The sequence below is a fragment of the Ovis canadensis genome, chromosome 11 (assembly GCF_042477335.2).
Source record: "Ovis canadensis isolate MfBH-ARS-UI-01 breed Bighorn chromosome 11, ARS-UI_OviCan_v2, whole genome shotgun sequence".
NCBI lineage: Eukaryota > Metazoa > Chordata > Mammalia > Artiodactyla > Bovidae > Ovis > Ovis canadensis.
Window position 1 is genome coordinate 50,056,860 of NC_091255.1, and position 11,866 is coordinate 50,068,725.

The 11,866-nt window shown below is 49.9% G+C and overlaps 1 protein-coding gene across 1 annotated transcript; it reads right to left on the reverse strand.

The window, feature by feature from the left end:
* Positions 1-468: 468 nt before the first annotated feature.
* KRT32 (keratin 32) lies at positions 469-8,014 on the reverse strand. The gene is made up of 7 exons (XM_069542524.1): positions 7,640-8,014; positions 6,993-7,075; positions 6,652-6,808; positions 4,969-5,130; positions 4,763-4,888; positions 2,966-3,186; positions 469-586 (listed from the first exon to the last, which is right to left on the reverse strand). The coding sequence occupies exons 1-7, from the start codon at positions 7,976-7,978 to the stop codon at positions 469-471; spliced, it is 1,206 nt and encodes a 401-aa protein (XP_069398625.1). The 5' UTR covers positions 7,979-8,014.
* Between the last annotated feature and the right edge of the window lie 3,852 nt (positions 8,015-11,866).

The following is an 11,866-nucleotide window of genomic DNA, read 5'->3' on the forward strand; positions in this document are numbered from 1 at the left end:
GTGGCATGCAGGTCTTTTTAGTAAATGCCCCTCAAGTCTCTATTGAAGCAGAAAGGGCATAAAAATAAAATTTGGCCACATTCGTCTGGAGCCCAACTGAGCAGCATTGGCTGGTGGATACAGCAGCATACGTGATGAGGAGAGGGAGACAGGTGTGCAGGACCCTGGATGAGGCTTTATTTACTAGCTAACTAAGAACAGTGCTCCAAAGCGCAGCCCAGACGGCCAGAAACACCCGCGAAGAAAGAAATACGAGCAGCCATTTCTAAGACGCGGGAGCTAGAGCGCCCCCTGCAGTATCAGAGCGCAGTTGCTGACGGCTCACTTCCTGGTACTGCTAGTGGCCTTCCTTGCTCCCAGGGGTTGGCCCTGCTCTTTTGGCGGCCGCTGAACTGCAGGCAGGCGCAGCCTCAGGAAGCACCAGCCACCCAGTTCGCATCCCTCAGGATCCAGCATCGCAGAGGGATTTCAGTGGCAGCTCGGGTGGCAGGGCACACAAGGCACACAGACGGTGCGGGGCACGCAGACGGTCCGCGGCACACTGGAGGAGGGCTGGGAGGGGGTGGAGCATGGGTTACACGGCAACCTGTGGAAGAAAGGCATGTGGAGAGGTTTAGAAAGAAGCCCAGCGCGCCAACAAGACCTGTCAATTCTGCATCCCCCACCCCCACCTTTGTGCTTTCCAACGGCTCCCAGTGGCCACCATCTCCATTGTTTTCCCTGTCGTAACTTCATTGTCTTCACCTATGTGAGCCCAGCGGCTTCTTAACTGGTCTCCCCAACCCGTCTCTTACCCCTCCTAACCGTCCAAGCATCCTCAGTTTCTTAGCCAGAGTGACCTTCTAGCATGCCCCCTCCCCTGACCAAGGAGACGGGGGTGGGGTGGGGGGGGGGGTGGAGACAGAGGATGAGATGGTTAGATAGCATCACTGACTCAGTGGACATGAGTTTGAGCAAACTCAGATAGTGGAGGACAAGGAAACCCGGCATGTTTCAGTTCAAGGGATATCAAACAGGTCTTAGCGACTGCATAACAATCTCTGTCCAAAACCTTAGTGGCTCCCCCTTGTGCCAGGAGGAAGAGCAGCTTCCTTCAACTCAGCTGCCACAGCCTCCCTGAAGCCTCCCCTGATTTCTGTCAGATCCCCGCAGGGCACCATGTCCCTCCTTCCAGAGTTTTCTGTCATTGTTCTACTCTGGTCTGTCTCCCCACTAGCCAGAGAGATCAGCAGTCCCTGTGCCCACCCTGCATACCTGGCCTAGAGCTGGCGCTTGATAAGAATGTTTTGAATAAGATGAATTCATCAACTGTTAGAGAAGGAATACAAAAGGAGGATCTCAGAGACTGACAGGTATGGGTTCAAAACCAGCAACAACACACTGGACATAGGATGGAGGCCAAGCAGCCCAGAGACTGGACAGGCAGCCTAAGGACCACATCCAGCGTGAAGGGTGTTCCATTTGGCCTGGATTTTTTTTTTTTTTAATTTGAAAGCACTGGATTTTTTTTAATTTGTTGAAAATATTTAAAAATCATGAGGACTTAACATTTAAAAGAAAACCAGCTTCCCTTGCGTAATGGGAAGACCCAACAATACTGAATCTTCATCTCACATGGTAGAAATGGCCCTGAGTGGGCAGCACCATTCTCACTGGACAGGACAGAGCTCCCTGGTTCTCCACCATCCCTCAGTGACCCACATCACTCCAGTATGTTCTTGGCCTGGTCCTTGAAAGAGATTTGACTCTGCAACTCTTTGCTCTGGAGGACAGGATTATAAATGATAGAAAAGCAGGGCTGAATGTCTACCTACTGTCATCAGCCACCTGCTATCCAAGGCCCAGAGATATCCTGCCTCCAGACAGCCACCAACCCTCCAAGTTCTACCTGTACCATGGCTGGGAGTGGATGCCTCCACTGCCTGGATTCAGACCCTCCCCATTTCTTGTTACCTAGACCACACCCAGGGCCTCCTGAATGGCTCCCCTGCCTAATCCTCCTCCTTCCTTCTTTCCACTCAGTCCTTTCTGCTGCCATCTTCTTGAAAAGTAGTGTTGAGCTCTCATTGCCTTGATCATTTTCTGAGCATTCACTATACCAGATACCAGGTACAGGGAAGGAAAATATCTTCTCCTGGGCTTCCCTGGTGACTCAGTAGTAAAGATTCCACTGCCAGTGCAGGAGACATGGGTTCCATCCCTGACTGGGGAAGATCCCACATGCCACAGGGCAGCTAAGCCTGTGAGCCTCAACTACTGAGCCTGTGCTCCGGAGTCTGGGAGCCACAGCAAGAGAAGCCAGCGCAATGAGAAGCCTTGCACACTGCAACTAGCAAGTCACCCCGCTCGCCGCAGAGGAAAGCCTCCACCGCAACAAAGACCCAGCACGGTCAAAAACAAATAAATAAAAATAAGCATCAAAAAATAAGGCTTTTTTTTTCTTGTCTTTGAGTTCAAGGGAGTTAGTCAGCTAAGCAAATTTTATCCTTTCCTCCTCCAAAAAAGTAAGGCCTCCCAACAGTCTATTAAATAAAATTCTCCCTCCCCAGCATGGACCTTAGTGGTTCTCCATTGAATGAGGCCCAGTTGACCTTTCCTGTCCTCCCTCCCTCCACAGCTTATCACACGAAGTTACATCATCCTCCCAAGTGTCAAAGACATCCCCCTACACACAGCCGTGTGATCTCCAGTGGCCTGTCTCCCTGGAGATGGAACGACCTGAGAATAGACTCTCTGGCATCATCCATCTCCATTCCCCTGTGCCGCCTGGCACATGTGGGCACTTGGAAGGAGTTTGTCAGCTTGGAGCAGAACGGTCCCAGTGGGCCAGGGGTGAGATGGCACCATGACTACCTGCCTGACTTCTCCGGATCATGCCAGCTTCCTAATCACTTCTTAATCATGGCTCTATCTTATAGGCAATTACTTCCTGTAACCTCTCCCAGACCTCACACATGCCACGTACTTGCAGTCCTCGCTGTCCAGCAGCCCCCGGTATGTGTTGATCTCTGCCTCCAGCCGGGCCCTCACATCCAGCAGCACCCGGTACTCCTGGTTCTGCCGCTCCAGGTCACAGCGGATCTCAGCCAGCTGGGACTCTACGTTGGTGACCAGGCCCTGCATCTGGGCCAGCTGGGAGGCGTAGCGGGCCTCCGTCTCTGTCAGGGTGTTCTCCAGGGAGTCTCTCTAAGGCAAAGGGAAAGACAAAATAACTAATAAGAATGGGCCTATTCTCCATGGCCTGGCTCAGAAAGAACCAAGAAGCAGTCACTGTGAAAGACAGTGTGGAAGTTTCTCAAACAACTAAAAAGAGAACTAGAAGTTTCACTCCTGGGTATGTATCTGAAGAAAACAAAAACACTAATTCAGAAAGATACACGGACCCCAGTGTTTACAGCAGCATTACATATAATAGCCAAGACGAAGTAACGTAAGTGTCCATCGACAGATGAATGGAGAGAGACGATGTGGTCCATATATACAATGGAATACTGCTCACCTATAAAAAAATAATAAAATAATGCCATCTGCAGCACCGTAGATGGACGTGAAGAGCATTAGGCTAAGTCCTACGTCAGATACTGTATGACATCACTTATGCATGCATGCGAAGTCACTTCACTCTTGTCAGACCCCTTGTGACCCCATGGACTGTAGCCCTGCAGGCTCCTCTGTCCATGGGATTCTCCAGGCAAGAATACTGAAGTGGGTTGCCATGCCCTCCTCTAGGGGATCTTCCCAACCCAGGGATCCAAACCACATCTCTTATGTCTCCTGCATTGGCAGGTAGGTTCTTTACCACTAGTGCCACCTGGAAAGCCCATATCACTTATATGTGGAATCTGAAAAATACAATAAGCTAGTGAATAAAACAAAACCAAAGAGGAATCACAGATATAGACAGCAAACTAGTGGTTACCAGCGGGGAGAGGAAAAGAGTGAGGGGCAATACAAGGGTAGGGGAAAAAAAGATTATTATAGGATTATATGAAATCATGTGTGTGAAACTATTGAAAATTGAAAAGCACTATAGAATTTAAAGACACTTCCATTCAATTAAAAAGAAAGAAAGAAAGAAAGAAAGAAAGAGCCAGGGAGAACCTGGGCAGGGACGTTCTGCAGAACTGAAGAAACTGAAACCCAGAAAGGTCAAGGGGCTTGTTCAAGGTTAGACAGCTGGTGACAGACCAGGATTTGAACCCATGTTCATGTGACCCTAAATTCCATATTCCTTCTTCAACCTTAAGCTTCAGGCCTTAGATCTGAGGTTCACCAGGCTCCTCACCTACAAGCATCACTGAAATCAGTGGTCTTCAACCCTGGCTGCATGTTACAGTCCACATGGGAGCCTCTAAAAAGCACCCAGGCCCAGGCCCCACCTCCAGAGACTCTGATTAAATTTATCTGGGGAGGAACTTGGGCAGGGAGCACTTTTAAAGCTCTACAGGTAAGGGTGAAAAGCATGGGTTTGGAAGGGCAGGCTAAGCAGAGATCAAGCCTTCTTGGGAAGAGTAGTTGACAGTGGTCACTTAGCCCACATCAGATTTGAACCATGGCCCATTTATCTCTGAGCTGGGTCTTGGGAGAAACATTCCTCCAGGAGAGGTCAGCTGGGCAAGCAGCAGTGGTAGCTGAATCTGGACCTCCTCCCCATCCTCCTCTCCTCCTCCTCCTCCCCCTCCTCCTTCCTGGAAGCCTGCACCCACTCTCCATGCTGCCTGGCATCCAGAGCTGGGGGAGAGGAGTCCATCAGCACACTCACCAGGCTGTGCTGGGTCTGCAGCTCTATCTCCAGGGTGTTGACCGTTCGTCTCAGATCAATGATATCTGACTGGTAGCTCTGAAGCTGCTCAGAGCTCGTGACCACTTGCTGGTTAAGCTCTTCCATCTGCAATGAGGGAGACAGGAGAAGGCTGGGAGTGCCTCTCGGGGACCCTGGGGAAGCCAGCCCCGCTGCGAAAGACCCACCTGCCTGGTGAACCATTCCTCCACGTCCCTGCGATTGGTCTCCACCAGAGCCTCATACCGACATCGCATCTCTTCCAGCACCGTGTTCAAGTCCACTGGGGACACAGCATCAACCTCAATGTTAAGGCGGTCCCCAAGCTGGCATCGGAGAGCACCAACTTCCTGAAAAGAGGCAAGAGCACCAGGCAAATATGAAGTCACGTGATCCTGGCTCACCTACCCAGGGAGATGTGAGAAGATGAAGCAAAGGATGCTAAAAATCTCCACGTTAGAGGGGCCCTGTGAGGGCTGCAGCCACTCTGCAGCATCCCAAGGGTCTTTCAGCTCCACCTGGACCTCCCTGTGATGGGAGAGGCTTCCTGTTGCTTTGGCAGAAGCCGAGAGTAGCATGAGGGTTTGCCTGATCCATTTGGACTAAAACGGGACAGCTGTGCCCTGTCTCCCCTGCCACCATCCCAGCCTGCATTTGTCTGGGAAGGAGAGCAGCAGGAGCCTGGCTTTACTTGGTTCAAGGCCCACTTACAGCAGGCGCCTCCCGGGCTTGGCAGCCAAGGAGAGAAAGTTGTCGCTGAGGCTGCCAAGACTCGGTGATAGCTCCTCATTAGCAGCCTCTTGGGGCAGCTCCCAGTTCTCTGATTTAGATGGAATGAGTCAGGTGCCTTCAAGCATTCGGTGAGTATGTGGTAACTGATGGTTACTTTTCACTTCAGCCTAGGAAACCTAGCCAGGATTCAGAGACACTTGTGCTTTCAAATCCCAAGTCAACAGGTTGAGTGTCAACCCAGGGGGTGAGGGAAGAAAACACCAGAGCTCAGGTGAGCTTCGCAGCACACGGGTGCCCAGGGCAGAGGGGTTGCATACCAAGGACCTACATTAGATGAGGAAGTCAGAAAGCAGAGGGTTGACCCATGCCTTTTGGATGAAGTATATTGTGTACAAACAGTTGAAAGGAAGAAGAACAAGGATGGGGAGAGAAAGCAGAAGAAAACCACTGCCTCTCCTTTAGAAGAGGTGGGGGCCACCTCACAGTCCAGCCTAGCAGAGACAGACAGCCATTTCATGTCAATTCTGGAAAATAACCCCTCCTCATCCCTACTGGGCCACTCTACTCCTGGGATGTAGTTCTCGTGAGAAAACAAGCCACCACAAGCACTTGGCAATCACAGAAGCCCAAGAAATGCAGAAGGGAAGGTTGTTAGCGTTTCTGAGCACCAGCCAAGGGACAGGCATTTGAGAACCTGTGCGTGCGTTCGAAGTCACTTCAATCATGTCCGACTCTTTGCAGCGCTATGAACTGTAGCGCACCAGGCTTCTCTGTCCACGGAACTCTCCAGGCAAGAATACTGGAGTGGTTTGCCAAGTATTCCTCCAGGGGATCTTCCCGACCCAGAGATCAAACCTGCGTCTCCTCAGTCTCCTGCACTGGCAGGCTGGTTCTTCCCAGCGCCAGCTGGGAAGCCCTTAAGACCCATAACCTCACAGAAATTCTCACAGCAGCCTTGTTGATAGAGCCAGCCCCATTTTACAGATGAGGACGCTCAGAAAGTTTTAATAAACTGGGCAAAGTCACAGATACAATCTGTGGCCAGCCTGGGAATTTCAACCCATGTCTAGCCAACCCCAAACCCCAGGTTCTCCCCACTGGGCTCCCCAGGGCCACCTTGGTTGGACTTCAGGCCTCACCTCCTCGTGGTTCTTCTTGAGACACATCAGCTCCTCCTTCAGGGACTCCACCTGCATCTCCAGGTCGGCCTTGCACAAGGTCAGCTCGTCCAGGATCCGGCGCAGGCCATTGGTGTCAGCCTCTACCAGCTGCCGCAAACCCAGCTCCGTCTCATACCTGTGTAAGAACACGGTCAGCCACTGAGAGCTGAAACTGAATACCAGACCCAGGGATGACCTGGAGCCACTGGCACTTTTCCAACTGTCTATGAAAATAACAGAATGCTGTCCCCAAGCACCTGCCAGGAGAGAGGGCTCTCCCCCTGCCCCACACCCCACCCCACCCCCTGGGCCAAACTCACTTGCTCCTAAAGTCATCTGCAGCCAGCTTGGTGTTGTCAATTTGCACGACTATCCTGGCATTCTCTGCCTTTGAGTACAGAATCTGGAGCCACGGCACACAGAAGGGACCGGTCCAGGACAAGAAGAAGCAGAAAGAACCCAAGTGAGTCCTGCAGCCACCCCTGCCAAAACCCCTGGAACTCTGGGGGATAGTCATTGAATCTAAACGCCTTGGTTTGGAGGCAATGAGCAACATGGAAGGATAGACTTTATTAGACATGACATTAGAAGGGTCCTTAACAAGCCTTCGTGTTTACTGAAAACTCACCATGTATCAAGGGCTACGCTAAGTACTTTACCTATATTTGCCCATAGAATCTTCTAGACATAAGGACCCTTATTATCCCCATTTTCCAGATGAGGAACCCGAGGCCCAGGGAAGGGACCTCCTAGAGTCAGGTAATGAAGCAATGTCAGAACTGAGACTAGATCCCAAGCTTCTTTCCACATGAAGGACTCTGGCTGAGCACTTGAATTATGAGAAAATGCTGTGCCCTAGGGAAGTTTCTTTTCCCTGAATGTAGCTAAAGAAATGAATGAGATTCAAATCTGGATCTCAGCTCTTCGAGTCGCCCTCCCAGGGAGTCTGTTCACCACTTGCCCTTACCTTCTGCTGGAGCTCCTCAATGGTCTTGAAACAACACAGGTAGTTAGGACCCACAGTGGGCTCTTGAAAGTCACAGGCCTCTTGGAGTCGTCTCTCCAGCTCCACATTCTCCCGCTCCAGCTGCCTCACCCTCTCCAGGTAGGCAGCCAGGCGGCTGTTCAGGAACTGCAGGGTCTCCTTCTCGTTGCTATTGAAGACACTTTCATAGTACAAACTGCAGGAACCCATGGAGCTGAAGATGCGGCTAGTTGGGTGGTAGGTGGTGGACACACAGAGAGAAGGTACACACGCCCCAGGCTGGCAGATGTAACCCAGACACCGCTCTGGCCGGCAGCTCATGCAGCTGGAGCTGACAGAGGAGGATCAGGGTCAGCTCTTGACGGGGGCTGGGAAGCAGTCAGATGGCGTGTCGGAAAGGCTGCAGCTACCTGAATTGCAATGTGGTCTGCCAACTGCATTCTGCTCGAGCCTTTTTATACTCATGGAGTGAGGGGCCTTTTGCTACCAAATCATTGTGGAGGGGTGTTGATGTTTAGACTCAATCCCAGAGGAAGCTGCTAATTAATTTGTAATTTGGTTTCCAATAAGGAGTTCCTTTCCTCATAAAAGAGGCCAAGCTTGTCATTTGGGTAACGTGGGACTCTGGTCTTCTGTCATTGATCAGGGGAGAGAGCTCCAGGATACATCTTCAAAGGACCAACTCCAAGCCCAGGCCCTCATTTCCAGGCCAGGGCTTCCAGGCCTGACCCTGGGCTACCGGTGACCTTGTCCCCTGCATCCCTGCCTTCTCCAGCCCAGAGACAGGCCACAGTTCTGGGGCAGAGGCACCTGCTTTTAATGAGAGCATCCTTTGTGGGAAGAGGAAGCCTGGCCCCTTAAGGAGGAGATGTGTGGGTGACAGAAGCTGCAGGATCCTGGCAGTGGTATAAATCCAGGGGGAAGGAAAAACAGCCTCTGAGCCTCATTCATGAGCATCATCTTCCTCCTAGGGGAAGAAAAAAATTAGAGGAGAGAAAACAAACAACACAGGGACATCATTTCAGCTGGACACTACTGAGGAAGAAAGAGATGAGAACCCTACTCTTGGGAAAGGAGGTCAATGTCATGAGTACCTCTGTGAGCAGAAGCTCAATTTAGACCTTCTCTGGATCCTCCCCTTCGTTTCTCACTGCTCCACAAACAGAGAGTTCGATTACTGTTTGTTGAAGAGGCTGAAACAGCTTCTGCTCTCACTTTCTGCAAAAGCTGGACAGGTGGTGGGGTGGTTTACTTTGGGACCTCAGAGACCAGAGGCAGAGTGAATCAGCTCTCTCAAGAAATGACATGGCAGCACCGGGATGAGTGGAGCCAGGAGATCAGGAGCAGGTGTCTCCGATTCTAGAAGCCTTTGAGCACTTCCCAAGAAAGCAACCTAAGGAGAGACCAGTGGTTTTTAGGCCTGAGTGCAAAACTCGTGGGCTCGCACACTTTGTGTTTAATATGTGTGTGTTATGTAGTCACGTTTTATTCATGCACCTTCTCAATATAATATGGAAGTATAAATAGTTGTCTTATTTTTCATGTATTTCTAGAAGAGTTGGTGAAGGGGCAGGGAAGGAAAAATGCCACCCCGTCCTATTCCCCGAAATATGTTGCTTAAGAAAAATCAAGATAGAGACCTGTCTCCCTGTGTGACTTGGGAAAGTCACCCCACCTCTCTGGGCTTCAGTTCCCTCCAGCAAATTGAAAGCGTTAGATTAAATCATCCCTCAGTTTAATTTTTTGCAACAACCATAAATTCTAGTTCAAGAAGACAGAAGGAAGGGTGATATGAATACCAGCTACATGGAATGAGACACATCAGACCAGCCTTCAAGATCATCACCAGTGCTTATGGAATGTGTACAAGTACCAGGCACTGTGCTGGGAGTTTGGCATTAAATTGTCCATCTAATCCTCACCCCCCAGGACTTCTGTGGTGGCCCACTGGTTAATAGTTTACCTTCCAATGCGGAGACACATCCCTGGTCAATCCTGGTTCAATCCCTGGTCAGAGAGCTAAGATCCCACATGCCTTGCAACCAAAACACCAAAAACTGTAAATATAGTTTTTAAAAAATGCTAACATAAAACAGAAGCAATATTGTAATGAATTCAATAAAGACTTTAAAAATGGTCCACATCAAAAAACTCTTTTTAAAAGTCCTCATTCTCAAAATATAAGATATAGTTATACCCTGAAGATATTGCAGGGTTAGTCTCAGACCACAGCAATCAACAGGTTACAGGTTAATGGTGCAGTTTCTCAAGTTCATCCCAGACCAGCTGAATCAGAAATTCTGAGAATGGCACCCAGTCATCCGTGTTTAACAATCCTCCAGGTGGTTTTGAGAACCACTGAGTGATTGGAGCATAAATATCTCTAATTTTTTTTTAAGTATAATTTCCATTTTGTTGTTTTTTCAGAGAACAGTATTTCTTCCGTCTTTGAGGGCTCAGCTTAGCTCCACAGGTCTAAATGGGAGTGAGGTGTTTGGTCCTTCCAGCTTTCACAAGAAATGATTCCTGACTACCTTGGTGTGAATGGCGCAACTCACAAGGTAATGTAATTCCACATCCAGCTTGGGAAGCACATAGGTGTCAAAAATGCTCACTTCAGAAATGTCCTTGCTGGTATTATGTGTGGGGCTTCCCAAGTGGTGCTAAAGAACCCACCTGCCAATGCAAAAGACATAAGAGATGTGGGTTCGATCCCTGGGTTGGGAAGATCCCCCAGAGGAGGACATGGCAACCCACTCCAGTATTCTTGCCTGGAGAATCCCATGGACAGAGGAGCCTGGCAGGCTAGAGTCCATCAGGTCGCAGAGTCGGACACAACTAAAGTGACTTAGCACATACACACAGCACGAGGGAACTCTACTGGGTACTCTCAAGAGCTGGGGGAGTCTCAGGATCACCTCAGTCATCTTTCATCAAACTGTTCTCCACCTCCAGCACTGTCACAAGTGATGTCTCTTGACATCACTGAAGTTCCTTAGTGGTGCTCTTCACATCTTTTGGAGAGCATGTGGCTATCTGGGGACAACTTTTCTTCCTTTCTGTCTCAAGGAGTTTAGCTTTCATCCTTCTCCATTTCCAACTGGGATTGGAAGCGCTTGCAATTTGCCTGGTCTGTTGAAAAAGGACATTCTGGGCACAAATGAGTCTTTGGTCCAAGAGACTGAGAGCTCCCACTTCCCAAAGGTACCATGTACCTCATCAGAGGTCAAGAGAACTCCAGAACATGATGAGTTTCTTAGGAACGAGATTCTCTGAACTGTAGGAGGAAGCACAATGGCAGGCTCACTCCCCCGTCTCCTGCTTTGGATCGGCTGTGGGGTTTGGTTTGGTTTTTTGTTTATTGATTTATTTGGCTATACCGGATATTAGTTGTGGCACTCAGGATCTCTGATCTTTGTTGCCGCATGCGGGAGGTGAGATCTAGATCCCTGACCAGGGATCGAACCCAGACTCCCTGCATTGGAAGCACAGAGTCTTAGCCACTGGACCACCAGGGAAGTTCCTAGGCTGTGGGGTTTTAAGAGAGATGCTGAACTGGAAGGGCTGTGTGAGGGACTGAAGATAATGCGTTTCTAAAGCATGGGGCTTTAATGAAGTCCCCCAGGTGTGAGATTCCATACTGCTGCTCTTATAAGAACCACAGGCATGAAACTAATGAAGTGGCCTAAAATGCTTCACATTCTACTGATCTCAGTGTTAACCATCTTCCCCTGGAACCCCAAGTCGACCATGTATACTAACGGGATAGGATGGGCTTGTAACACGTCACCACAGTAGAACCTTGGAAAGACAATGTTAGTCGCTCAGTCGTGCCCGACTCTTTGGGATCTCATGGACTGCAGCCCACCAGGCTATCCATGGGATTTTCCAGGCAAGAATACTGGAGTGGTTTGCCATTTCCTTCTCCGGGGGATCTTCCTGACCCAGGGACCGAACCCAGGTCTCCTGCACTGCAGGCAGACTCTTTTCCAACTGAACTATCAGAGAAGCCCTTGGAGACGGGTCTTAAACAGGAAAACTGAGCTAAACATCCCACTGTAGACCATTAACCACCCCAAAAAGAGACATAGGGACCCTATCATCCCCAGGGTCATACATGGCCAACCTCCCCCATTCAGCTGCCTAAGAGTCACCCCTCTTCACCCAAACCAACAGAGACCCAAACCAACAATATCAGAACAGAGCTGG

Coding starts and splice junctions, on each gene's coding strand:
- KRT32 (XM_069542524.1), bottom strand. CDS start 7,978: ATGAGCTGCCGGCCAGAGCGGTGTCTGGGTTACATCTGCCAGCCTGGG. Junction 4,889..4,968: donor AGGAATGGTTCACCAGGCAG/GTGGGTCTTTCG, acceptor CCCTCATTGCAG/ATGGAAGAGCTTAACCAGCA. Junction 3,187..4,762: donor TGCAGACCCAGCACAGCCTG/GTGAGTGTGCTG, acceptor CCTTTGCCTTAG/AGAGACTCCCTGGAGAACAC.